We start from the raw sequence: 24,312 nt of genomic DNA, 5'->3' as shown, positions 1-24,312 counted from the left end.
TTCCCAGACGACCAGATTACCGAATAGGTGTGTTAACGCCTCATCTTATCAACGAGCTTATTTGATATCTATTAATTTTATCCCAAAACATAGCGCATTCCTTGCGTGTATTATACAAATAATCAACTGCTTCCCTAATCTTAGGGTCGCCATATTAATCCCATGCATTCTTTCCCAGTTTATTTCTTTTACCATTGGTGACTGAATGAACTATGCCGGTCTTTGTAAGCACTACCAATAAAATTGATTTCAATCCATGGCGCAAAAAAAGCAAACTTGCAATTCCCAGCATTAATGCACCCGGTACGACAAACCTGGCTATCACACTGGTATCAGCATCCACTACGGCAAAAGTACTATTGGTTAGAATCGCCGCATCTTTCAATGTGACCAATGCATTTCCAAAGCGTGACGAAGTTGGTGCCAAAGGTAGAATGTGTTTCTGCAAAAATCTCGTCCATCCACGAGCATCCGTAGACGATGGATATGGAGCCACTTTTATCTTTGGGTCTCTCAAATGATCAACAACGTCTTTCGTCTCACGAAAATACCTGCCCTTCTTAAGTAGGACAAAAATGTAGGCATCTGGATGTGCTCTAAGTCGCACGAACTTGAGAAGTTCATATAGATCATCCGTAAAATGCATTGCTGGAACTTGTTCCTCTGAGTCTTTGTCTCCAACGTTAAAGATAACATAGTCCGGAGTACTCATCTGTACTATCGGCGATTCGTTGAAGGCGAATAAGCCAGAATGTGGTAAGCCGCGTCTATAGTAATGGTCACGATGAATCGGGTTGAGGAGACGGTATTGTTGGGAAAGTGAGCCAAATTGAGACGTACAGTTCCTCGACAAGCAATCATCTGGAAAGCGTTAACACAATTCATTCATAGCCCGAGCTTTGTGTCATAATGCTTACCAGTAGTAATATGACTGTGACGGAAATGTAGGCTCTCAGATGCAGCCCACTCGGCGCTATTCATAGCGAAAGATTGCTCAGTATGGGCAGGACCCCCAATAAATTCCACGTAGGGCAATGCCTTCTGATAGTTGACCCAGGTAGGGTCTTGCCTAACAATCACGGTGGGCATATAAAATCCTTGAACAGACAACGGCGACGTACGTCGAGAAGACGCAATTTTAACTACATGCGGTTCACGGGACATTTCAAAATCAGAAGCAGACTGCCCACTCGCTGACGCATTCGTAGTGTTGATCCGCAGCAAAATAGGGCCGGCCTTCGTGTCAGAAACGTTGACAGCGTTCCAAACCTCAAACTGGGGACCACCGTCAACAGAAACAGTGTATGTAAGGTTTGTCCATTCTTGTATATGTGGCCTAAGTAGAAATGTGCAATGACTTCCAAATGACAAAACAGTCAAGTAAGTACCCGGCCATACGGATGCCTTGAACACCTCGCGGAATCTGTGCCACCTACCAGTAAACTGGAAATCGCAAGAATGTATTAGTTTCACCCTTATTTCAAACTCACATCGTTGCAACATTACTCACAGCAAATAATCCAGGATGTCCTATTGGTGTAGCAACTGTATCCACTACTGGCTTATACTTAGGGTCAAAAAATTCCGAATGAGCCCCGTTTGGATCCTTCGCTTCAGCTTCAATAGACCATAACAATAGCATACACAAAGCTAATAGGCCAATCCCTGGCCGCCACCAATCGTGTACGAAAGACCTCATGATACACTTTGTTTGTCAAGTCGGATGACCTGCGAGTATACTGTCTTGTCCAGTACCCAGCAGTATCCACAATTGGAGAGTATACTAAAATTACTGCAGACAAAATCGAAAATAGTCGCTACACAGTGAATGAAGTGTAGGAAGGTTAATCGGCGTTTAGATAAGGTTCCTGAGCAATATAGTGGTCGTCTGGTTGTTTCCCAAAGGCGAGTGCGATTATATTCGAAGCAGTATAGAAGTCGAAGGGTTCTGTTGATTTAGAGAGTAATTGGCGCGTGTACGGCATACGCGTCCCGAAGGGTTTTTATCTGATCCCTATCAGCGGGACTCCTTGAGCGTCCGGTTTAGGTTTATTCAACCGCTGCTCATCGCTGTAAAGTTTCGCATTTTCTGTTCTGTTTTTCGAAAACTACCGTATGCTGTGTAATCTTTGAACGACCTTACTCCAAGCACCACCAATATTCAGTGATGACAGAAGATATCCTACAATCGCCACGATAAGTCGTGACCTATATTTGTTACGAGGTGGATGTTCTCAACTTGTAACATCCAAATTTTGGTAGACGTAAGTGGCAATCAAGCCTTTCTATTCTCGGCTACATACCGTTCGGCTAGACATAAACGATCCTTTTCCTATTCTATTTCGTCATCCTGAAATATTTCGAGCAGTCAGTAATATGGCTTTCCACGCGTGTCACGAGTTCTGAAGTTCATATAATACATCATCAATCGGGCCGAATTGCCGTTTCGTTCTCATATCGACATCGTCTGCTTATTGACTCGTCGAGAAATCCGATCAAGTTATCTATATTGACCCACAAAAAACTCCTGCGCATGTGGACACTAAAGCAAAGATATCTCTTTGAAGTATTCGACATAAGTGATCATTCAGACGACCACATTGAAGTTGGTATGACTACAAAGTTCGACGTTGAGGAAATCCGCCTATGATCTAACTATACCCTGAAGTTGGGATAGGGATACGTTACCACCGAATGATGGGTTTCAATACTGCAGCTCGCTGAGGCACCCCTATCGTCACCATATTAATAAAAACTGAGAGAGCAATTAAAGAGGAACGAGATTATTGCCTGAAACGTGAAATACGTTACAGCCCATCGTCAGCTCTTTCAACTTAGGGACACCGTTCAGCATTGCCATCATCATGTCCAGAGTCATTAAATCCTGTGATTCAAAACTATCGTTGAATTTCAGTCGAATCGGGACTCCGATTTCTGGCAAGGAGAATTCCTTTGGACAATCAACCTTCGCGAGAAGAGGCTTGACGTCGGAACTGTAATCGTTTACAGTGATAAATCTGATCTTGAAAATATACTCAATTCCGTAAAATTCTTCACTATTCAGCATACTCCTTGATGACGACATTGCGAGCTGCCTCAACAACACCCACACTCGGTAAAATAGGTTCCGGATGGCTGCAGGATCAGCTACACCCGTAGGAACAAATTTCACGTCCGCACCCTGTGAATATCTTGCCAGCTCTGGATTCTCTCTGTATATTCTTTCAGCCTTCTCTAGATTTGCACGCAGGCCTAATACTCTCTGGGCTGTCGGGTCAAGGTCCATAACCAACACTGGATAACGGAATAACTCGCGTTGAATAAGGTCTCGCCATGTTCGACTCAGCAGGGAGTAATCTGAATACTTGAATCTAACATCTCTCGTGTAATTCACAAACGCATGCATCCGCGGAAGTCCCGAAGGCGCAGTAAGCACATTTGCATGCTGGAGAATGAGCTCATTAATATCAAGCGGTAGATCGTCGAATGAAGGCATGCTGATGTATTTACCGGTCACCGACCTGTAATTCAGGCACAATGCCAGAATTTATGGCATGCTCACAAGTCAGTGTCATCGCCGGCAATCGCAGCAATTATTTTTTTATTTTTCTTTTGGAAAACGGGACGCGGTTGATCGACAAATAACAAGAGCGTCAACGGCCGGCACGCGGTATGGCTGTCCCAACGTAAACCAAACGCGTGCGAGCTGACCCCACATTTACCCCACAACATGGCTTCATCACATCGAAGTACCAATCCTTCGGAACTTTATTAAATATTAGGGGCTCCTTCAGCTATATAACGACAATTTATTGACCGGCCTACAGCGAACAATCACTATATACGCGAGCTCATCTCTAGCGTAACAAAAGCTCACGCAATTGTTGTTAGGACTAAGCACCACACGATCCCATCTTTCTGTAGAAAACGGAGAAAACTTATATTACATTTTGGCAAAATCTAAAAAAAAAAATTCCGAATCTTACAGGTCAATCGGAATCGCCGTTTGATTGAAAGGTAAAACTCAAAATTCAATTCGAGAAGCAAAGTCAAAATTTGACTTTGCCCTTGCGGAAGACGTGAATTTTTCCTCTCCGTTTAAGGCTGCTCGTGCATGCTAAAGGTTAGGGCTGAAGTATATGAGGGTTAGGGGCTGATGAGGTCAAAATGCAGCCGCGTTCAATAGATCATACTCGAAGTCACTAAACGTGATCTAGTCCTTTAGACAGAAACCATGGCACCAAAGAGAACACCGCGTCAAGCAGTTGCTAAGACTGGCGCTGTATCTTCTTCACCTTCACTGGCGACCGAATCACCGGCAACATCCGGTGCCTCAACTTCCGCCGCGTCAAGGATCCCAGCTCTCCCTACGGCGGCAGACACATCAGCAATTGTCTACCAAGCTTGGAATTCCTATGTTACAGATACTCCTAGGAAGCTGAAGCTAGTTGACGCATTTATGGTGTTTCTAGTAGCAGTTGGACTTATTCAGTTCGTATATTGCATATTGGTCGGAAATTACGTGAGTTATCCTGATCCCTGTTATTCTCCGTGGACACTATTGACGAAGATAAATATAGCCATTCAATGCCTTCCTTTCTGGATTCAGTATCACTGTAGGCCAATTTGTTCTCACAGGTGCGTTGCTGGGCTAAAATTGAAATGGTTAATGCAGTGATCAATTGGGACACATGGCGCTGACGTGTTCAATTCTAGCTTCGCTCCGGATGCAAGCAAATCCCAATAACAGCAGTCAATTCGAAAAAGTTACACCAGAACGGTACAAATACGTTTCTTTCGTTGAGAAACGGATCTATGGTCTATGGAGCTACTACTAATGTTTGCAACGCAGGGCATTCGCGGACTTCATCTTCGGTAGCTTGATCCTCCACTTTTTCGCCTACAATTTCATCAATTAAATGCAATACTTTCGTCAAGGATGCTAATCGGAAACTGTTCGTATAATACATGGGATAGAATTAGTGGAAGTTGGGGCCATTGTATATTGTCATCATTATTTATGTTAAAAGTTACAATCTTGTTGGGTTCAATGTTCAATACTTTATTCAAGTTAAAACCCAAGAATGCTACAATTGTAATTATAAGCACGCCGCTAGTGTTGCTGCCTTATTGCGTCTATAGTAATTGCTCGCTGATTGTGAAATTACGGGATTGATGTAAGATAACCGAAGACTGCTATCATAATACAAGATAAGAAGCGGTTCTTTGTTCAAGTGGCACTCAGAGATATCTGAATTAACTGCAATTTGCTATTCCGTTCTTCCCATTAATCGCAGATATTCAGCCAGTTCGCGAACATTCAATCATCGATAATGTTGTGATGTCATTCTATCACAAATTAGAGTTTGCACTATTAAAGGGGGCCGTCAGCATTCGCCTTTGATATCAGAGGCATTATCATATCGGTTACGACTCGAATTATTATACTATCAAAAAAGTCCAACTCACTAATGGTAAGCACGTAATGTTACTACAGCCATCGTCTTAGTCTTCTGGATGTTGCTGTTGAGTCGAACCGCTTCGTTATCTTTAATAGCCAATTGTCATCTAATCAAGTATTATAGGAGCACCCCGCGTTTACTTTGGCCGCCCTCTGTAGCATCGGTGGAATTGCCGGCTATGCGTAAGTGTGTATTATTCTGAAGCGCACTATCACGCAGTTTGTTACTGTGTAGCATATGGTCGACCATTGCTAAACACGAGTCCTAATGCAGCCGTCGGAAATCTGTTCCTTCTCTTATCGGTGGTGTCGGCGTTGGCATACTTTTTGGAATCAGTGGTATGAGATAAATTACTTGCTTTTCACATTTTTGGTTTAATTAATCATTGTAGGCTACCTCTTGAAGCAGAATAAGGAGTATGGCATTCACACCGCTCTGGCCGCCTCTTTGGTAACAATACCTTCATTACTGTCGACCATTTAGATTGCAAGAAATAAGGTCCTAACTCGACTATAGCTCTTAATTGGCGCCAGTGCTCCGCGTGCAATTCGACTTAGGAAAGCAGTCCCTGTTGGATTGACCATTCTTGGACTGACAGCGTCCGCTTACTATGGGAAGAAATATAGCGACTTTTACTTGTAATGAACCGCCATTGCGTGCCGTGACATTGTTCTTGGCCGTTTGACTCTTGGTAATTGCATATGAAGTTCGTTGCTGGACCAGTAACGTGTAGTACTGCTCCAAGCTGGTTTTTGTGTTATATAGCAAATGTAAGTTGGGCCTTCGGAGTTATTCCAAGTGGCATTATGTCTCCCCTTTTTGTATATAAGTAGTAAAATAAGTCTGGTAATCATTCTCTGCTAATGAATGCAAAATACTGCGTAAAAGTGCGACACCGCTGGAATCGCGGTTGCGGAATCTCAGTAACTGTGATTTCCTGGGACACGCGAGCATTTTGTATGCTTGTCAGAAATGTATGCGCGCAATCTACAGAATTGTAATATACTCATGAATTCCGATTAATTTAGCGCAGGTAATTGAGTTGGTTTAGGCATATGTTATTGTATCTTGACGTACTCTTCGCCATAGAGCAAGATTATGTAAGAACTAGGTGAGCGAACGCGTGACCGTCGCGTCGACACTCTCCGCGCCCTAGCCCTACTACTAACCTATGTTCCACGAAGTATGCCAACGAAGTGTTACGCGTCAGAGGCACTAGCAGCTCGACATATATACGAGCAATTTCGATTGCTTAACGCAATATTGGCATCCGCTATTGTCAATTCGCGGCAATGTCATGCGCGATGTCACGCACTACGCAATCGTCACTAAACTCATTCTCAACCGGGACTCGCCAGATAGATTCTGACCGGCCCAGTCAATCGCAGCGCGAGAGCAGCGATCGATATAAACCGCCACGATCACCACCGCGGATACGAGACGATAAGAGATTCAGTACGAAGTATGCAGATAGTATGCACCGAGGTACCGGCAGCCGCGATATATCGCATCCGCGAAGCTCACCGAAACGGCTATTGCAATATCTCGACGTGACGAACCATGAGAGCGAGGATGAAGTTCGTGGTAGCCGGGTCAAGCGCCAGAAGACACCGACAATGGTCCAATCGGCGCCACAGGCCATGTCTGCGGCAACTCTCAGCAATTTCTTGTCTGCGTCCCCGCCGCAGTCATCGTCGTTTTCGTCTACCCGAGCGGTACCATTTAACGAGATGATTCAGTCTGCGCTGCAAAATCCAAATAAAGTTATTCGTACGTCCGAATGGCAGTCAGGTGGAACTGGACCGTTGAGAACGTCATGGAGTCGGCAATCATCTCAGGGCGGGTCGCAGCCCTCACAGAGCTCACAGCGTTTGTCCCCAGGACCGGATCAAACACGACCGACATCGAGCCAAGTCGAACTCGGTACTACATTGCGGACATACAAGAAGTTTAGAAAGACAAGACATATTCGGGGACATGGTGCGTCTATCGAGGTGAGCGACAACGAGCAAGACGAGACGCCAACACAAATGCGGCGAAATCCGGGAGCTGGCTCAAGTCCTGACGAGTTATCAACGGCTCAAGTGTCGGATATGAGCTCGCAGCTGGCTAGCCCCGAAAAGCCGGGTATCCAGCTGGATCTATTTAAACAGCTGATGGAAGCATCAACAACAATGATCAACGAAGTCAACCAGAAGGTCCAGAAGGTCCAGAAGGTGGTGGATATTACTATTCCAGACGGAGCTATCGACGACAATAATTACTTGACATCATCACCGGCATCGTCACAATTAGCAGCAATAGAGGCTATCGAAATGAAGTATTGTGTGAATGAACATGAGCAAGCCATACGTAATTTTGACGACAAAATTCAACTCCGGACCTGTCCGATGTGCGGAGTGGAGGTCTCCGAGGCCGTGCGCGATCGATTCAAAGTTGTCCCGGATTCATTACGGCGGTCATACGCGATTTGTATCAGCCATCGACGGGAGTCTACCTTAGCGGACTCGAAAGGAAAAAATTACCCTACTGAATTGGACGAAGGCATTCTTGCTGAGCGCGCCGAAAAGTATGTGGCAATCCTCTCTGATATTATCAACGAAGGTCGGCCGTCAATATTTCACGAAAAAGCTAAAGCTGGTGCACTTGCCCTTGGAGGTCGTCGCATGGACGCTCTTGGACAAATGGAGGATGGCCTTGGAGATTTATTGCCGGGATATTACGGATTGAAAGGTAATAGTGTGTTATTACGTGTGGCATTGCGTAGCAGTGAAAGTGCAATCAGACGAGCGTCTCGACGGAATCGATGGATTACAAATGTTTCGATAACTGGGTATGCCTCGGCTGTGCTGGTGCCGGAACTAGCTATCCGGTTGATCATGGAAGACCAAAATGTCGACGAAGAGGAGGCTGAAAAGATCCGGCAGGAGAGCATAGAATACGGCCGTGTTGTCTTTGGACATGAACGCGATGTGGCTGACCAATCGGATGACGATCAGGTTGAAGATCAGTCTAAAGCCAACAAACAATCGAAAAGAAAGAAAAAGGGAGATAAAGACAAAGACAAGTTGAACAAGAAGAATCCCGAGCGTAAAAAGAAGCATGTCGACGACGTCAAGAAGACTACAGCACCATTGTCTCCCAAGTCGGTGACAGAAATTCCATCGTCAGTTTCGCTGATAAAAGCTGCTTCTCCACCTGTGGTGACACCAGCAGCAGCAGCATATGAAGATGATCTAGCGAAAACAGATAATGTGGTTGCGGCGTCGGTGGATTTTTTAAAGATGTTTGATTTACAAAAACAAACATGACTGTATCAATATCTTTGCGAATAGCATAATGGCATTTTGCATGACGGTTACTATGGTATTTTTTTGTAAGCTAGATTCCTTCCAGACTTAAGAGAAAACTTTTAACGGTAGGCTTTACCGCTTCTCGACGGTCAAAACTCATATGTAGCTGCCGTTGATCTGAATATTTCGACGCGAATCAATACTTGAGTGCTTACCTACGTCCTTTTAAAAAAAGATAAAAAGATATCACCGCTGATTGCTTTCTTTGGGCTAATGCGGTCCCTAACCCGCCGAGAGCCGCACATTTTCGGCGAGGTCGTTGCAGATCAATTAAATGAAGCCATGTGTTCTGGAGAAGTGCATGTGGCGGTCGTGCTCGCAGATATTAACCATGTGCAGAAAGGATGTGATCGAGATGCTATAGGGCGTGTGCTTATTGGGGAGCGAAGGAAGCGTTTGCAAAAAACTGCTCTGTGGTGCAGGGACATCTAGTCTTTCGAGGAGCTGAGCAAGTTAGTTAAGCTATCTGTTGCTCATATGGCCGACGTTGGTATGGCTCATAGCCTTTGCCGGCGGTTGATGCTAGGCATTGCGAAGCCACAAGCAGCCGAAACTGTTATTTGGCTTAGTTGCCGTAAAGATTTTTGTTGGAATTGGAACCCCTTAACTTCGGTGTGATCGGATATGGGAAACAAGGTCTCCCCCATACATGCCGACCACAGGTCGCATGTAGAGAGGATATGGTTGGCTCGCTGGCAACGTGATCACCCATGTGGCCTCTGCAGCTGGAGAAGACCTAAGGATAAACGTCTGCGAAATGCAGAGAGTACATTGGTCTCTTCTTGACATTCACAATATGATGGTCTTGTTACCCAAGTTTACCAAGTTCAATAATCTGTCCGTCTCACCTCAGCTAGCAGACGGCGGACTAATGTCTGAAATTCCTCGATTTGGACGTGTTTATCAACTTCTCTTTGAAAACTGCGCCGTCAGTTCCAACTTCAGTCTGTCGTCACTGACGCGGATCACACACGGCTTCGTATTACGTGCGGATACATAGATATATTTATGAAAGCTTTCGCAGACATGGTAAATTTAACTGGCTCCTCTAGTTCACATGTCAATCGGTTAACTGTTGACAGTAACGAGTTCAGAGGGTCTTACGTGGACATTATGTCCCAGTGCTTTTCTTCAATGCGGGTACTATTTTGTCAAAGAAAGGCAAACCTAATATCAACCAATCTAGTGTACATAGTCGGTAAAAATCTAAATAATCTACAAATTATCCGACATTCATAATAATACAACTACGGAAATAAGACAACAATGAAAACTAACCAATACTCCCATATCATCTTTTCAATCTGAGAGCGAGAATCGCATGCAGTTAGCCGTACCACAGAGACCCAGCTCCAGAGCTGTTTGTAACAGATGGAAGAGTCGGACGGGTTGGGATATGACTGCGTTTGATATCGAATGCCTCAATAAGCACTCTCCAACTCTCGTAGTCGAGCTCGAACACTGTCTGTTTCTGGCCCTCATCTCGGCGGCGTCTGATATCTTCAACTTTCTGCCGGTACTCAGGATCGTTTTCATCAGGCATTTCAATCAGTGCTATTGCAAATCTGCATTAGCTCGTTCATCCGTATTTACAAACTGCAACTTACAGGCCATAAGAACGCCGTTCTCGTCTTCGTCAAGACTGACAATACCATCGCGAAGCAAGAAAGACAAATAGAACATGTTCTCCACTGACTGGGAAAAGCTCTCCGGGTTCAAAATCAACTCGAACGCGTTAACCGGTCGCTGCAACATCTCCATGACCGTCTTGACCATAATGACACTAGTGGAGGTATTATTCTCCTGGCGAACAATGCTACTTTCTTGGATAACCTCTGGTCGCACAAGATCAGCCTTGTTGCGACTGAGTCCTAGTCCTTGAGTGCGTTGAGCAGGCGCTCTAGGAGCGCGTGGCTCCGCATGTGCTGCAAGAAACTCGTGTGTCGCTGGGCGTAGTAAGACGCCAGACGCCAGCTTGCCCAGCTTTGCCCATGCTTCCGTCTCCTCCTCTGCAAATCCATCGACATCGTCTTCTGAATCCTCCGCGCCATTTTCGCTCCGATCTCTGTCACCGTACAAAAACTTCTTCACTCTGATAACAAAATCATCCAAGTCAAAATCCACAGACGAGCCGAGCTTGAAATTGCGGACTTTCTGGTAGGCCATCTCACCAGTAATAACCAGTAGGCTCGAATCCAATACAGCCTCGTGTGTCTGTTTGACTCGTTTGTACAAATCATTTGCTGCGTTAACTGTCTTCGTTATTCCAGGATCGCCCTGCTTCAAATATGTTTGTCGTGACTCCACAGTCTGTTTCGTAAGTTTGCGATAATCTTGCCGAAGTTGTCGTCTTTCGGAGACAGGCTGGTTCGCGTCGTAGCCCTGCGAACCCTTCTGCACCTTACTACTAGTATTATCGACTCCAATATGTGTAGCCTTCCGTTTCTGAGAGGGCTTTTGCGCCACCTCTCTACTCGGCCCATTCGCGCGCGCGACGCGTTCGTCGTCATCACTTGGCGTCTCTGTCTGAGTGTGCTCGCGTCGTCGGCTCCGGGATGCCATCTTTTCTTTCTCAGACGGAGAAGAAGGACCAGTGGATGATGACGGGCTGATGGGCTCCCGTGCGGGTGGCATGATCGGATGGTAGTTTGTTGACGTTACGCCTGCTACGCGATCGAGATTCCGTTTTGAAGGACTTGCCATCGACGCGCAGAGGAGGCACCGCGAACGCAAATCGCAAACTTTATTTCTCTTACACACTACCCAAAATTTCGCTGTTGCAGTGAATGGACTTTGTAAATTCTTAAGCAGTCTAACTAAAAATTATATACATTTTTTCATCACGCTATCTAATTCACATCGAGCATCTGACCGCTGACCTAAAATGTATGAGTCTATTATTTGCTGTTAAGAAAACAAGTGGTGTAGTGGAGATTATGGTCAAATTGATGCCATTTATCTGCTCGAACCGCAATATAAGTCACCACCGCTGCCGTGCCCACATCGCTATTAAGTCGTGTTGATAACACGAAACCGGGATATTTGTAATTAGATGTCGCTATTGTAGAAAGTAGCTAGTAGTAACACGTTCTTATTGAGCCGACGCATAACAGAATTCGTCATGGATTGCCTCCCTATCTTTGGTCCCTATCGAGTTTGCTGGGCGGTTGATGTCTCCAATTCCGAGGCTGGTTAATAAAACACAGATGATTGTGCATATAATAGACACATCATAAAGTCTCTCGTCGTCAAGTATAGTGCGCCCAAACAGCTCATAAATGGTTGGCGCATTTCAAACAGTTCGAAGAAAATCGCGCGAATTGCGGTCGGGCCGGGCTAGATGGACGTCAATACTGAAACCGACGACCTCGTCATTTTCAGGCGCTGTACTAGCCATTCCTTCCTAAAAACAGCTAACTACTTCATGCTAGTCAATTTCAGGTCCTTGTTGAGTAATAGCACCTGACTATCAAGCCTTTCAACAACGGCGCAAATTCACGAACCAGTTGAACAAGGAAACCACGACTATAAAAGCTTCAATAACCAGTCCAGCGGCATTTGCTTCGTTATCTCACCAACCTCGTTCATCAGTCTTCGAACAATCATAGCGCTTACTCAGCCGTAAGATGACTTCATCGATGCCCTCTGGCAAGAACCAGGACATGTCGACAGCACCCACTAGACGATCGACCCGTGCACGCTCGCCGCCCAAGAGAATCAGCGATAATGATGTCAGTGAATGTCTAAAAATTTCGGTTGTCAAGCTTACGCTTGACTCGAAACCGACCAACCATACCTCGAAAGTTGACCAAACGAATTTTAGCACGAAAATGGAACCGAAGACACGAACAATGGCCATCAACACACCACCAAAGCAATTTGTGGTGCCTGAGATCTCAAAAATGGTTGTTTTAAGATATACCCATCTCAAGACGAAGACAGATTCAGAGACAGAGACAGAGTATACTTCAGACGAAGAAACGATTCCCCAACATAGGAGGTCTCCCGTTAATCGCGAGATGGAAGAGGCTGCGTGGATCTTGAACCAGATGAAGCGCCGTATCATATTTTATTAGTGTCGTGTTACCATAATAATTGATAAACAAACACATACTACAACCAATTTCATGTCTCTGTTCGGCGGCCATTTACTTATAACCCAAGGGGAGTTATTATTAGGTATAAGCTACGTCCTTGTATACTGTTGGACCGTTGTTAGCGTCGGCGTAGTTGCTCTACCCACTTCCATCAATCTGCCATGGCGTTATCAATATTATTAGCTACATTGGTTGTATTGTTGTATAACGCTTTGGGAACCAAGATAACGGGCCTTCGCCTTGTGAAGACTCGCATTTCATTTGGCTTGACTTTGCTACTACCGCGGAATAACTGTCAAAGCACTACTGCAACTAATTAAGCGACTGAACAATAAACAGTGATACCTCGTTTGTATAATCCGATTTAATCTGAATATGGCTGGCTGGTCAAGGTTAAGCGTGCGAAGAGTGACCAGCAGTTAATGAGTTCATCGGCTGCACGTCAACTCACAAATCTTTTCAAGCAATACAAACAAGACGCAGTAGCATTCCTGAAGAATAAAGTTAATAAACGGACGACTGTCATTTCTGCTGGGAGCAGGCCAAGCTGCCGCGAACAGTTATCCTTAGGGACAACGGGAGCAAAAAAAAAAAAAAAAAAAAAATTTCAACAGGCACGGCGAAGCGCGCCGCACAACTTCCACCAAAAAGTTTGCGCAGTTCAACGTAGCAGAGCACTAACGTCGACGCCTTATATTGATTTTCCATTCTTCATTTTTCGTTGTTTCCACATAGTGAATTATATTTTCTGCTTTCTCTTTCGGACTGACCTGCAGGTACTTGATATTAAGTGCAGATCACTCGCTAAATGCCAAAAAAGCTGTCGAAATCCGCGCCAGCTAAACCGAGCGGTGGGATCTCGCCCATGGCGTCGCCGCCAAAGAAGCAGAAGAACGAGCCGTCCAGCAAGCCTAAAGACGAAGTTGAGCTTGCGCTTGAACGTGCCGTCTTTGGTGATTTAGAAGGTTTTGAGGATGGGTTGAAGGAGGTTGTCGAACCTGAATTTGATGAAGGGCCTGATGAATCTGCGGATTCGGAAGAGTTTCCGGAGGAAGACGAAGTTGTTACGACCTTTGAAAACCTCCATGATGACGAGGTATTTTGCGATTATACTGAAGATTTATATTATTTGCTAATAATAACAAGCTCTTTGTCGTCGATGGGATCAACGATCAGGCTATATCTGCGATTGTTTCTCAGGATGTGTCGATGGCGACAACGACCACTCGCAACCGTAAGGAGGAACGTGGTCCACCAGCTGCCTGGATTGACAGTGACGACGAGCAGCTGAGTATTTCGCTTGCATCTACAGATCGCCTTCGAAAACTTCGCTCGGCCGAAGAAGAAGATTATATTAATGGCAAGGAGTATACTGCTCGTCTGCGCTCTCAGTTTCAAAGACTCTATCCGGTTCCAGACTGGGCCAATCCATCTATCCAGAAGCGGAAGAAACAGTCGGCCAACTCCTCTGAATCAGGGTCAGGCGACGACTATGAGGCCGAGGACGACGAGGAGCGAATGCTGGCCACTGATCCATTGAAGACATTATTGCAAAGCACAGCTCGGTATACATCAAAGTCAAAGGCTAAGTTACTCCCGTCTTCGATTCTCGACATATCTCGTCTTCGTGACGCGAATCAACAAGCCCCCTCTCAAGCCGCTGTTCAGACGCTTTCTTTCCACCCGTCACTTCCCTTGCTTTTGTCAGCTGGTTACGACAGAACTCTTCGAATCTACAATGTCGACGGTAAAGTTAATCCGCTTGCCACGTCCCTTCACATTCGTTCGTCGCCAGTTCAGACTGCCCACTTCCACGTTGACGGACGACGCGCGTTTGCAGGCGGTCGTCGTCGATATTTTTACGTCTGGGACCTTGAATCCGGCAGTGTGGACAAGATTTCGCGGATGTATGGTCATGAACGTCATCAGCACAGCATGGAACGGTTCAAGCTGTCGCCATGCGGGCGGTTCATTGGATTAATTGGGTCAGGCGGATGGATCAACCTGCTTGACGCGAACACCGGACAGTGGATATCAGGGGCCAAAATCGAAGGTGGCCACGTTGCCGACTTTGTGTGGAGTCACGATGGCGGAAGCATGACAATTGCGAACTCTGCTGGTGAGATATGGGAGTGGAGTACATCTGAGCGACGATATATCTCGCGATGGGCGGATTATGGGGGCATGGGCATTACAACGCTTTCTGCAACGGACAATTGGGTTGCCTTGGGAAGCCAAAGCGGCATTGTGAATGTCTATGATATTACGAAAAAAGACGATGACCAGCCCAAGCTTCTTTGCACGTTCGATCAGCTCGTGACATCGATTTCAGGTCTTGAATTTTCGCATGACGGGCAGCTTCTGGGCATCGCTTCTCGCGCGAAGAAAGACGCGTTCAGATTCGCGCACCTTCCTTCTGGAACGGTATTCAAGAACTGGCCGACATCAGGAACGCCACTTGGCAAAGTCACGTCGAGCGCCTTCAGCGCTGGATCCGAGATGTTTGCTACTGGTAACGAAGGCGGCAAGATTCGGCTCTTCAAGCTGAATCATTACGCGTGATGATATTATAGAAGGGGTATCCTTGGCTGCCATATTTTTTCATCTGTAAATACTTTACTCAAGTTCTCAAAAGTTTCGTTCAAACATGGTTTTTTTGCATGTGTTATTTCAAGGGTCTATGTTAGGTGTGGGCGTGGTTGCTTGCTTGGTGTGTACTATTATTGACTATTTCCCATGGATTGTACAAAGAGTGACATCGCAATGGTGGGGGTTGGAGAAGGTATGAAAAGCATGTGGTTGTCAAGCATTGTGATTGGTTTTATATATATCATTTGTCATTAATGAAAATATTGGCATATAGTTCTCTGCGGCATGAATACAAAAATCCCATACAGTATTTTCTAATCATACAACATTTCAATTAGAGTCTGGGTAATATTAAGTCGAGACGAGAACAAAGACAGTTATCCCAAAACAATAGACCGTAGAATCTCCAACACCTTGAAGCAGTCCTGAAAAAGACAATGCCAGCAGGTCCATACAATGTTCCCACACACCACAAGTATTCGGCTCGGCCAAGTTCATCGCACCAGAGCTCAGAGAATGGTGGTTTCGATTTCGTAGATTCAGCCAAGAGCGAAGTTGTCTGATATTGTCCGCGGTTCTCTCAGACTTCGATTGCGCGAGCGAAGGTCTGGGGCTGTCGCGGTTGCACTTGACGCGCCTCCGAAATCGCAGACTTTAGTGAGGCTTAGTCGAACTTGCGCAGTCGGGACAGTATTGTGGGGCCGTTAATTGACAAGTGTTGAGATTGTTATATCGATTGCCGCGGTGTCGGGGCTGAAGGCGGATTTATTATCGGTCATGGTCCAGGGCTCATCTACTTCAAAGACGTCAAGGAATGGCGAATTGTTGTTGTCGTGTCCATAGCGTGATTAGCCACGTCAAGAGGGTTTCGATAAGGCTTTTCTTTATGATCGGACGTTGCTGCGGGACGATGCAGTAGTGCGAGGTGTTCTGAAGGATGTTAAATCTGGGCATATACAGGACCAGATCAGCTAGATTAGGAATTGCAGAGCGCATCGCAAACAGTCAGTCACTCAGTCACTCAGATGCGCAAGAATGCCATGTGCGTTATCTCCCCTTTTCATAGTTCCATGGAGCGATGATCTCGAGCTACTGGCCGAAGTAGTTATCTGGAAACGCGCTGGCCAGTTAGGGTTCCGCTTTCCGCCTATCGTCGTCGTCGAAACCGCGGTGCAGACGCACTAATGATCATTAGCGTCTAATGACAGAGCTTATTAGCCTCGCATTTCCAAATTGCCTTAAACTCTCCCTAGGCGTGAAGCATGGATGATATAAGTTGATTACGGGCTACCACTGCCAGCTGGCAAGCAGAATAATTTATATCTATGAGCACCTAGCTTCAAAGCCTACCTAGAGTGTGCCAACTCTGTTGTGGGCCAGGTCCTCTCTGAGCGAAACGAGAAATACTATGCGGAGATGATGTGATTACTGGAGTCGGTGCGGCGCGATTAACTCCCTGGGACTTCGTCTTGCTGATCGAAGTAACAATTAAAATCTAAAGTACACAATACAGTCATCTGATGCCATATTCGGCCAACTTGTTGAGTGATACTAAGTTGTGACCTTTGCGAATTGCGACCCATAATCGGTATTCGCACTACTCTCTGCCTTAACACTCCGCAGATATAGTTCGCACACAATATAGACAACTTCTGATTTTAGCACACTGACAGAATGCTGATCGGCGTCATTGACATTGGCTCAAACGCGGTACGATTTTGCATCTCGGACCTCTCTGATTCCGTGGTCTCGCGGAACCTGCCCATAGTGTTTCAAGAGAGAGCCAAAATATCTCTTTATGATGCGTTGGCCGCCTCTACCGACCGACGGATTTCCGACGACGTGCTCAACACTCTCCGCATCGCGATCATGCGATTCGACAAAATTTGTAAGGCTCTCAATGTCCCTAACAAGAACGTTTCAGTATTCGGCACCGAGGCATCCAGATCAGCTGCGAATTCGGACGAAATTTTCGCCATGATTAGGAATATCAATTCGAGCTGGACCGTGAATTTGTTGTCGCAAAAGATGGAGGCAATATATGGTGCTATGGGCATTGCCTCTTCGTTTTACGAGATCAAAGGCCTAGTAATGGATCTTGGCGGTGGCAGTATTCAGATCTCATGGGTGTCTAGTCTGGCGGGCAATTTCGTCATGTCCGACTCAGCCGTCTCGCTTCCATATGGCGCCGCCGCTCTTTTCCAGAGACTCCGGGCCCAGAGAGCTGAGGCGATCAAGTCAGAAATCACATCGGCATTTGCGTTGGCTTTCAAGAAAATTAAACCACCGTTCCCACTCAAAGGCGCAAACTTGTATCTCTCTGGAGGCGGCTTCCGCGGTCTGGGCTGCCTCGCCATGAGTATCTTATCTGACGATGAGTACTATCCTGTACCGATTATCAACGGCTACCGGTGCTCCATAAAAGACCTAGAAAAGGTAGCTCAGAAGCAAGTGAACGACAATACGATGGACAAATTGGAAGACGTTTTCAGAATATCTAGACGTCGCGCCTCTCAGCTACCGGGGATTCTGACACTCGTCCAGGCCCTCGTTTCCGCGGCTCCTGAGATTGACGCGGTATACTTTTGCCAAGGTTCGTGTTCTAAAGAAGCGACGTACCAGAATGAGACTAACGTATCACTGATACAGGAGGTATCAAGGAAGGGTTTCTGTACTCCAAGCTTGACGACTCTCTTAAGATCAGGGACCCCTTAGTCACATGTACAGCCGCCCACGCTCGTCCGGCATGCACTAAAATAGAGACCCTTATGACCTCTGCGATGTCGTCATTCACCCCTTCTTATATCTCTAAGCGCATCTTACCGGCAGCCGTCAGCCTACTTTACTACCAAGCTCCTTACACTAAGGATACCCAGGCGACCGCGGCTTTGAACATTGCCGTTACTGGGGTCCTGGCCGGTGTCCACGGGCTGTCGCATGTTGATAGAGCTCTGCTTGGCATCATACTCTGCGAACGGTGGGGAGGAGAAGTCTTTGATGAGCGTGTCCTTGGACGGCTTTGTGATCTCGTTGTGTCTGAAAGCCGGGGCAATCTCGGTCTCGCGTACATGTTCTGGGGCTACTACGTTTCAAAACTTGCCACCGTATTTGCCGATTTGTTCCCAGCCGGGATTGTCGACAATGAGAATAGAGTGACAGTAGAATTAGTAAAAGATGAAATTGACGCACTGTTTGTCGAGCTCACGTTCGCCAAGGACGATCCGTGCACACTAGCAGTGTGGGATGACATAGAGGGCCTGGAACGGAAAGTTAAGAAATTTAGAAAGAAGTTCGATATAATCGGCGTTCCAAAGGTGTCATTCAAACTTAGTATAAAATAGGTGGTATGGTTACATAATATATTACACCGTCTAATATGATACACAATTTGCTTACTCTTGGAGTGTAAAGTCATACACTTTAAATAATGTCTTGAATTGTTCCGCATCCTGGATCTCATCCTTCTCATTTTGCACACAACTCTTCCAATCCAATCGTTCAGGAAGGTTTAGAACAGTCGCCAGGACCTTTCGCCCGAACTGCAGATCAAATCGCACCTCCGGGGGTAGTGAAATGTATAAGATCTTCTTTTCGCCGAGATACACCTTAAAAAAATCCTCTTCATTGCCACTGTCCTCGTTCTCGTCTTCTTCATCTCTCTCTATAATCGTATAACCATTCGTTTTAGCTGCATTTTCAAACTCGTTCAGAACTTCGGACAGCTTAGAGTCGGGGACCGGGATAACTTGTACGTGAAAATGGATACCGTTGTGTCTGCTGATTTCAAACGCAACCGCTACGTACCCGTGTCGCGCTAGCATTGTCGCAATACACCTTCTGTACTTCATTATCTCTGCCATTGTGTTCTTCCTAGTTGCAGTATCTGTGATTGATGCGACAGTTGGGTTGTGCGATAATGGAATAATTAATACGTGACCAGGGCAATCCAATCCCTGCGAATCCGATGTCGGTAATGGACCCTTCGCTGTAGTGACATAACTCTCCTCGCCGATAGATACAATGAAATGCTGTGCAAGCTGCGGGTTCGACAAGCAGAAAAAGCAAGTCGACGGATCAACGGGCTTTCGTTCGCTCCGTGGTCGCGGCTGCCAGGCACTCCCGCGTTCGCGCCTTGATCGTTTGACTGACCCGTCGCCTTCATACCGCCGTTTAACCCCGCTCCCATTGCCATAAATCCAGTCTCGCTCTACTTCCCTTTTCTCTTCTGACTTCTGTGTCGCTTTAAGTTTTGACCCTTCCAAGTACGGGTTCGACGTGGCGTTCGCTGGTAATACTGTCGGCTTAAACGGCACCGCGATATTAAAGGCATAAAACCATTTCTGTTTATCCGTATTCGCAAACGGCGCTAACGATATGAATCGCGTCGGTCGCTCACCTCCGCTTCCCGATGCATCGATAAACCCTTCATTCTTGAACGTTTCGCGTTCCCAAAAGACAGGTCCTGGCACAAAATGGTACCGCGGTTGGAAAATCAGTGCTAATTCAGTAATCTTTTCATCTTTCTCAATTTTCTTGATCGCATCGACTCTGCCGGCACTTGAGGAGAGGAGATCTATATGTTCTGACCAATGATCCGTGAATAGTATATCGATACCTTTTTGAACCTTGAGCTTCTCCAGCTCGAAAACACTACAGGACGGCCCAGCACCTGCTAACTTGACACCATTTGAAATCTTGATGACCCCTGAACTGCCCAAGCATGTTAGATTCTCACAAATTCTGCCATCCTTGCTCGAATCAATAAGTCTCCTGATCGTTCCTGGCATCCTCGTCGTATCAGAATCAATGTAAAAATACGTCGGTAGAGCTGGTGCTTCCAATTTCCCATCGACGAGCTCATCTATAACTTCCTGTGGTGTCGAACTAGACAATACATCGCCGAGTAAAAAAAAAGCGTCGAAAGGTCCCGCTGGTGAATTGTGAATTTGCGAGGCTTTCGACAGAGCGGCTTGTAGATTACTGCCTCGTGGACTCCCGAAGACAAGACTATTGTTGTTAGCAAAATAACTCGTTTTAGATAAATCGTTGTCTCACATTTTAGACGTCATGATGGCGAGAGTGCTTCATATGCCATAGATCTGCATTTTATGCCGTGCCTTTCTAATTCCTGGACCGAAAATCTCAATGAATCACTAATCACGGCAGATCACGTGAAGCTCACAGCTCGCGCGTGAATTTAGTTTCAGGGGTGTCATGTCTGCGAAACCTTTTCTTCGCAGGTGTTTGCACTGCGGCGCCGTCATCTTGCCGTCTTTTGCTAACATCCGAAGACCCTTGCAGACATGCGTTGAGTCACATCTGGCTCTTTTCAATGAACGCTTCAAACCCAGGTAACCTGCATAACTGGGTCATTGCTGTAAATCTGGTTAAGTGTCTGATTTGAAAACCGACGCTGGAGTTTCGGAATACCACGGGCGAGATAACTGTGGGTAATCAATGACTGACGCCGATCATCATGACGATAAGCAGCGGTCGTCGAAGCGGGATAGTTTTGTATCCGCGAAAGCAGATATAACGAATCGAGAGTCAATTATATGTGGAGGAACGTCTGGTCTAACATCTCGGTAAGTCTCCCAATATTGCTACTCAGGGAGCCGGTGATGATAATTCAGAAGGTTTTTTGTCGCCCCATTGGATGTGGTCAAGATTCGACAGCAGCTGCAAACGAATCCGTTTAAACACCGAGAGAGTGCAGTTAGGATGCCCCCGGAATATAGGGGGACCATATCGTCTATGGTGAAGATATACAAAAATGAAGGAGTCACGGTATGGTCTGTGTCCGGTCCAGATTGTAGCAGAGCTAACATTTCTGTAGGGCTTATGGAGGGGAAATCTACCGGCAGAACTTCTGTACTTATTATACGGCTCGATACAGTTCACGACTTTCCACCAAACGAATTTGCTCATCAACACGTACGCATCAGAGAACATGTTCCCTGTTCTCCAGCAGTTCATCACCGGCGCCGCATCAGGTGCAGTCGCCACAACCGTTACTTATCCTCTAGATCTACTCCGCACACGATTTGCCGCGCAAGGAAATAATTCGCAGCGGGTATACCGGTCACTCCGACATTCTATTCTGCAAATTTACACAGACGAGGGTATTACTGGGTTTTTTCGCGGCTTGCGTCCGACGGTAGGTCAAATCGTGCCATACATGGGTTTCTTTTTTGGGTCGTACGCGCCATTGAAATCACTAGTCTCTGGCATTTCCGAGGATTTAAATCTCAACACGTTTGGCTCTGACGAGGCAATTGCGGGAATGATTGCTGGAACGATAAGTAAGACAGGCGTTTTCCCACTCGACGTCATCCGGAAACGTTTGCAAGTACAGGGTCCAACCTTGAATCGGTACGTGCTGCAGAATATTCCGACGTACCCGAACAATATTTTTGGATGTGCGAAGATGATATTTGTTACGGAAGGATTTCGAGGGCTGTACAGAGGATTATGGGTTTCTCTAGTAAAAGCGGCCCCAGCCAGGTATGAATCACCTCACGACCATTGCCCACTAGTTACTAACTATCGCATAGTGCAATCACAATGTGGACGTTCGAGCATTCAGTTACGGCATTACGATGGTATGATAGGAAGATGGAATCATTTCTGGCGTCATAGGCATTTTGTCTTATTTGGATAGGTTGTACCATAGATAGCACAAAAGCTTAAATTTTCTATCAAATATTATACATGTATTTTATGGGCATCCAAGCATTCAACGTAAGTCCCATCCCTCAAGGTAAGCTTGCTCGCCCACATTACCGGACTCAAAAAGTGTCTTTGGCAGATCAAATTCAACCGCAGGCGGGTTCCTTATATTCTTAGTGAACTCGGCATCGAGCATCTATTTACTTTATTAACACACATCCTTCCCAAACCGACAATAATAAACTTCGGCTCACCGTATTATAGGAATGGTCCATGAAATCTTCAATATTATATGCAGGCTTATGAAACGGTTCCGACATAATCTTCGCGAGCGTCGCAACATTGGGATGATAATGCGACTGCAGCGTAGCCAACTCCCAAAGCGAACTGTCAAGAGCTCTGGATTTCATGGGGTCGGATTCATTAGCGACAAAAGGATCGTTACGGTCGAATTCTTCTGCTATCTCTTCATCGGTCCGCTGAAGGAGTACGTTGCAGGAATTGTGCCGTTTGAGAAGATTGTAAATGAATGGAATTACAATAACAATAGCTGATGGGGGAGCTGAAATTGCAAGACGGGATAACCGCTTAATAAATGATGCCACAAGCAATGCAGGTAAATGTCTATATTAGAGTAAGCAACTGCACTGTATATGACCATCCGGTCATAACTTACGTAGACGAAAGGAAGAGATCCAATAATCTGAAGAACCGAGATCGATATATGACATGCATGACGTTTCGGTCCAAGAGGGCGTATAATTTCGTGTAAAAATTGGGATAGTCGAGATTATACTTCTGCATAAGTGAGAATAGTGCATTGAGTGCCAAGAGCGAAGTAGATCCTCCTGCAACATGTCAGCCTCTCGAATCTCTCTTGCAAACAGTCGATGTTCGCTAAAACATACCAGCATCATAAGAATCAGTTAAGAAATCCATTAATGTCTGAGGCTTACTCATATAAGGCACAATCTTGTTATGCATGATTTGCAAAATGTATTTATATTGGTCGACTGTTAATGGAAGTCGCAGAACCGCGAGCCAAGAATCTTGAAATGCAGCTTTTTGCGCTGAGAGCTTGGTCACCGGCTGTTTGCTCTTCTTAGGCAACTCAACCCAAAACTCGTTAAGATGCACGTCTTCTGTTGGAAAGTCGTCAATAGCGTACAACGCTGACAATAAATTTGTCGTGAACGTGGCCTTCTGGGCATCGGATAGATTGGTCTGAGCATCGTTCGCAAGCAAACTGAGATACAATGTCAGTGCACATGACAAATAGAGCTAGATCGGAAACAAAGTCATACCTAGAAAAGTGCAAGAAGTAGTATCGCAGATCATCATACTTATTAACATACGTCTCCACAAATTCCAGTAACAGTTCATCGTCGGATTGGTTTAGTAATGCGGAGAGAATCCGTCTGAAAAGAGCTTTCGCAAAATAGTATTCGCCAATTGTTGGCGCCAGATGACTACTCTCTTCCTTCACTAGTCGTACCAAAATAGTTAAAGACGTGAGCTACGCAGCATTAGTACATGGTCGTCCTGCCTAGATCAGTGTCGCATACCGCAGACTCGGCATTTTCATCGTTAAGCAGGAAAATCAGCTTGCTTTTGAAGTCTTTGTATCGATCTCTAAGCCATAAGGTAACGGTCTCCTGGGCAAGTGCTGCGTTTGATTTTGGCTTGTTCAGTAGGCCAGCGGCTAGCATTCGAGCGAAAGATCTAAAGAGCGATGTCGCAGCCAGTAGTGCAATTTGTGAATCGCTACTCTGCATCCTTGGGTGAGCGTCCGCAGTGATGAAGTTCGAGTACTACACAACACTTACATTCAGATACTCGATCAAATACACTAAATTGTTGTAGTACTCGGTGGAGCTCGATATCTGCTGCTCCAAGTCAATGATGCTCTTCGGCGTCGGCTCTGGGGTTTGTGAATCCTTGCTAGACCGAGGATCTGTAGTTCGCTTCTTTTTCGGCATTATGTACTCAGTTGCCGTCCGTTGACGTTTCGTTCTACCCACTACAACGCTTGGCATCTTTAAATCCTTACTGCTGCGAGGTGTAAGCTTTGATGTAGCGTTCAGTGTATCGCAACTCTAGGCCACTACTGCAAGGGAATTCAGTTTTTTCTTCAGTGGGAGG

At 45.9% G+C, this 24,312-nt stretch overlaps 12 protein-coding genes across 12 annotated transcripts; 6 read left to right on the top strand and 6 right to left on the bottom strand.

Annotated features, from left to right (window-relative positions):
* Positions 1-45: 45 nt before the first annotated feature.
* Positions 46-1,983, bottom strand: V1513DRAFT_445106 (uncharacterized protein). The gene is made up of 3 exons (XM_066898066.1): positions 1,511-1,983; positions 918-1,443; positions 46-861 (listed from the first exon to the last, which is right to left on the bottom strand). Exons 1-3 carry the CDS (start codon positions 1,697-1,699, stop codon positions 155-157), a joined length of 1,422 nt encoding a protein of 473 aa, XP_066753541.1. The 5' UTR covers positions 1,700-1,983; the 3' UTR covers positions 46-154.
* Positions 1,984-2,268: 285 nt separating this feature from the next.
* On the bottom strand, positions 2,269-3,709 carry V1513DRAFT_445105 (uncharacterized protein). Its single transcript, XM_066898065.1, has one exon. The coding sequence runs from the start codon at positions 3,494-3,496 to the stop codon at positions 2,768-2,770; it is 729 nt and encodes a 242-aa protein (XP_066753540.1). The 5' UTR covers positions 3,497-3,709; the 3' UTR covers positions 2,269-2,767.
* Positions 3,710-4,204: 495 nt separating this feature from the next.
* On the top strand, positions 4,205-5,221 carry V1513DRAFT_445099 (DAD family-domain-containing protein). Its single transcript, XM_066898064.1, has 4 exons — positions 4,205-4,522; positions 4,581-4,638; positions 4,717-4,780; positions 4,853-5,221. Exons 1-4 carry the CDS (start codon positions 4,235-4,237, stop codon positions 4,917-4,919), a joined length of 477 nt encoding a protein of 158 aa, XP_066753539.1. The 5' UTR covers positions 4,205-4,234; the 3' UTR covers positions 4,920-5,221.
* Positions 5,222-5,411: 190 nt separating this feature from the next.
* On the top strand, positions 5,412-6,326 carry V1513DRAFT_445097 (transmembrane proteins 14C-domain-containing protein). The gene is made up of 5 exons (XM_066898063.1): positions 5,412-5,474; positions 5,586-5,644; positions 5,736-5,800; positions 5,854-5,912; positions 5,979-6,326. Exons 1-5 carry the CDS (start codon positions 5,472-5,474, stop codon positions 6,102-6,104), a joined length of 312 nt encoding a protein of 103 aa, XP_066753538.1. The 5' UTR covers positions 5,412-5,471; the 3' UTR covers positions 6,105-6,326.
* Positions 6,327-6,643: 317 nt separating this feature from the next.
* V1513DRAFT_445093 (RTC4-like domain-containing protein) lies at positions 6,644-8,938 on the top strand. The gene has a single exon (XM_066898062.1). It carries the CDS (start codon positions 6,755-6,757, stop codon positions 8,771-8,773), a length of 2,019 nt encoding a protein of 672 aa, XP_066753537.1. The 5' UTR covers positions 6,644-6,754; the 3' UTR covers positions 8,774-8,938.
* A 1,004-nt stretch (positions 8,939-9,942) lies between these two features.
* On the bottom strand, positions 9,943-11,514 carry V1513DRAFT_400120 (Nse4 C-terminal-domain-containing protein). The gene is made up of 2 exons (XM_066895477.1): positions 10,423-11,514; positions 9,943-10,369 (listed from the first exon to the last, which is right to left on the bottom strand). Exons 1-2 carry the CDS (start codon positions 11,447-11,449, stop codon positions 10,143-10,145), a joined length of 1,254 nt encoding a protein of 417 aa, XP_066753536.1. The 5' UTR covers positions 11,450-11,514; the 3' UTR covers positions 9,943-10,142.
* A 2,020-nt stretch (positions 11,515-13,534) lies between these two features.
* Positions 13,535-15,809, top strand: V1513DRAFT_445082 (WD40-repeat-containing domain protein). Its single transcript, XM_066898061.1, has 2 exons — positions 13,535-14,008; positions 14,059-15,809. Exons 1-2 carry the CDS (start codon positions 13,721-13,723, stop codon positions 15,472-15,474), a joined length of 1,704 nt encoding a protein of 567 aa, XP_066753535.1. The 5' UTR covers positions 13,535-13,720; the 3' UTR covers positions 15,475-15,809.
* Positions 15,810-16,817: 1,008 nt separating this feature from the next.
* V1513DRAFT_400113 (Ppx/GppA phosphatase family-domain-containing protein) lies at positions 16,818-19,105 on the top strand. The gene is made up of 2 exons (XM_066895476.1): positions 16,818-18,094; positions 18,151-19,105. Exons 1-2 carry the CDS (start codon positions 17,176-17,178, stop codon positions 18,840-18,842), a joined length of 1,611 nt encoding a protein of 536 aa, XP_066753534.1. The 5' UTR covers positions 16,818-17,175; the 3' UTR covers positions 18,843-19,105.
* Positions 18,894-19,565, bottom strand: V1513DRAFT_379640 (CwfJ C-terminus 1-domain-containing protein-like protein; the record flags this gene model as incomplete). The annotated part of the gene is made up of 1 exon (XM_066895023.1): positions 18,894-19,565. A coding segment is annotated over one exon (672 nt), but the record flags the coding sequence as incomplete, so codon positions are not given.
* A 190-nt stretch (positions 19,566-19,755) lies between these two features.
* Positions 19,756-20,617, bottom strand: V1513DRAFT_415021 (uncharacterized protein; the record flags this gene model as incomplete). Its single annotated transcript, XM_066895800.1, has 2 exons — positions 20,557-20,617; positions 19,756-20,508 (listed from the first exon to the last, which is right to left on the bottom strand). Coding segments are annotated over exons 1-2 (765 nt in total), but the record flags the coding sequence as incomplete, so codon positions are not given.
* A 143-nt stretch (positions 20,618-20,760) lies between these two features.
* V1513DRAFT_400106 (mitochondrial carrier domain-containing protein) lies at positions 20,761-22,198 on the top strand. Its single transcript, XM_066895475.1, has 4 exons — positions 20,761-21,086; positions 21,138-21,288; positions 21,338-22,005; positions 22,056-22,198. Exons 1-4 carry the CDS (start codon positions 20,959-20,961, stop codon positions 22,138-22,140), a joined length of 1,032 nt encoding a protein of 343 aa, XP_066753531.1. The 5' UTR covers positions 20,761-20,958; the 3' UTR covers positions 22,141-22,198.
* On the bottom strand, positions 22,176-24,272 carry V1513DRAFT_445073 (CBF/Mak21 family-domain-containing protein). Its single transcript, XM_066898060.1, has 7 exons — positions 23,997-24,272; positions 23,736-23,939; positions 23,475-23,686; positions 23,079-23,416; positions 22,847-23,018; positions 22,425-22,794; positions 22,176-22,366 (listed from the first exon to the last, which is right to left on the bottom strand). Exons 1-7 carry the CDS (start codon positions 24,204-24,206, stop codon positions 22,238-22,240), a joined length of 1,635 nt encoding a protein of 544 aa, XP_066753530.1. The 5' UTR covers positions 24,207-24,272; the 3' UTR covers positions 22,176-22,237.
* Positions 24,273-24,312: the final 40 nt, after the last annotated feature.

The sequence above is a fragment of the Lipomyces chichibuensis genome (assembly GCF_038497645.1).
Source record: "Lipomyces chichibuensis strain CBS 12929 unplaced genomic scaffold V1513scaffold_16, whole genome shotgun sequence".
Classification (NCBI taxonomy): domain Eukaryota; kingdom Fungi; phylum Ascomycota; class Lipomycetes; order Lipomycetales; family Lipomycetaceae; genus Lipomyces; species Lipomyces chichibuensis.
The sequence above is the reverse complement of the archived record's forward strand: the minus strand, read 5'-3'. Positions and strand labels throughout refer to the sequence as shown.

Coding starts and splice junctions, on each gene's coding strand:
- V1513DRAFT_400120 (XM_066895477.1), bottom strand. CDS start 11,449: ATGCCACCCGCACGGGAGCCCATCAGCCCGTCATCATCCACTGGTCCT. Junction 10,370..10,422: donor GAACGGCGTTCTTATGGCCT/GTAAGTTGCAGT, acceptor GATTTGCAATAG/CACTGATTGAAATGCCTGAT.
- V1513DRAFT_445106 (XM_066898066.1), bottom strand. CDS start 1,699: ATGAGGTCTTTCGTACACGATTGGTGGCGGCCAGGGATTGGCCTATTA. Junction 1,444..1,510: donor GACATCCTGGATTATTTGCT/GTGAGTAATGTT, acceptor TGCGATTTCCAG/TTTACTGGTAGGTGGCACAG. Junction 862..917: donor TCACAGTCATATTACTACTG/GTAAGCATTATG, acceptor AACGCTTTCCAG/ATGATTGCTTGTCGAGGAAC.
- V1513DRAFT_400106 (XM_066895475.1), top strand. CDS start 20,959: ATGACTGACGCCGATCATCATGACGATAAGCAGCGGTCGTCGAAGCGG. Junction 21,087..21,137: donor ACGTCTGGTCTAACATCTCG/GTAAGTCTCCCA, acceptor ATAATTCAGAAG/GTTTTTTGTCGCCCCATTGG. Junction 22,006..22,055: donor GTAAAAGCGGCCCCAGCCAG/GTATGAATCACC, acceptor ACTATCGCATAG/TGCAATCACAATGTGGACGT.
- V1513DRAFT_445097 (XM_066898063.1), top strand. Junction 5,645..5,735: donor GGTGGAATTGCCGGCTATGC/GTAAGTGTGTAT, acceptor GTCCTAATGCAG/CCGTCGGAAATCTGTTCCTT. Junction 5,913..5,978: donor CCGCTCTGGCCGCCTCTTTG/GTAACAATACCT, acceptor ACTCGACTATAG/CTCTTAATTGGCGCCAGTGC.
- V1513DRAFT_445082 (XM_066898061.1), top strand. CDS start 13,721: ATGCCAAAAAAGCTGTCGAAATCCGCGCCAGCTAAACCGAGCGGTGGG. Junction 14,009..14,058: donor AAAACCTCCATGATGACGAG/GTATTTTGCGAT, acceptor AATAATAACAAG/CTCTTTGTCGTCGATGGGAT.
- V1513DRAFT_445099 (XM_066898064.1), top strand. CDS start 4,235: ATGGCACCAAAGAGAACACCGCGTCAAGCAGTTGCTAAGACTGGCGCT. Junction 4,523..4,580: donor GCATATTGGTCGGAAATTAC/GTGAGTTATCCT, acceptor AGATAAATATAG/CCATTCAATGCCTTCCTTTC. Junction 4,781..4,852: donor GAAAAAGTTACACCAGAACG/GTACAAATACGT, acceptor TTTGCAACGCAG/GGCATTCGCGGACTTCATCT.
- V1513DRAFT_445073 (XM_066898060.1), bottom strand. CDS start 24,206: ATGCCAAGCGTTGTAGTGGGTAGAACGAAACGTCAACGGACGGCAACT. Junction 23,417..23,474: donor TACTTCTTGCACTTTTCTAG/GTATGACTTTGT, acceptor ATTGTATCTCAG/TTTGCTTGCGAACGATGCTC. Junction 22,367..22,424: donor TGGACCATTCCTATAATACG/GTGAGCCGAAGT, acceptor TAAAGTAAATAG/ATGCTCGATGCCGAGTTCAC.
- V1513DRAFT_400113 (XM_066895476.1), top strand. CDS start 17,176: ATGCTGATCGGCGTCATTGACATTGGCTCAAACGCGGTACGATTTTGC. Junction 18,095..18,150: donor CGCGGTATACTTTTGCCAAG/GTTCGTGTTCTA, acceptor TCACTGATACAG/GAGGTATCAAGGAAGGGTTT.
- V1513DRAFT_445105 (XM_066898065.1), bottom strand. CDS start 3,496: ATGCCTTCATTCGACGATCTACCGCTTGATATTAATGAGCTCATTCTC.
- V1513DRAFT_445093 (XM_066898062.1), top strand. CDS start 6,755: ATGTCATGCGCGATGTCACGCACTACGCAATCGTCACTAAACTCATTC.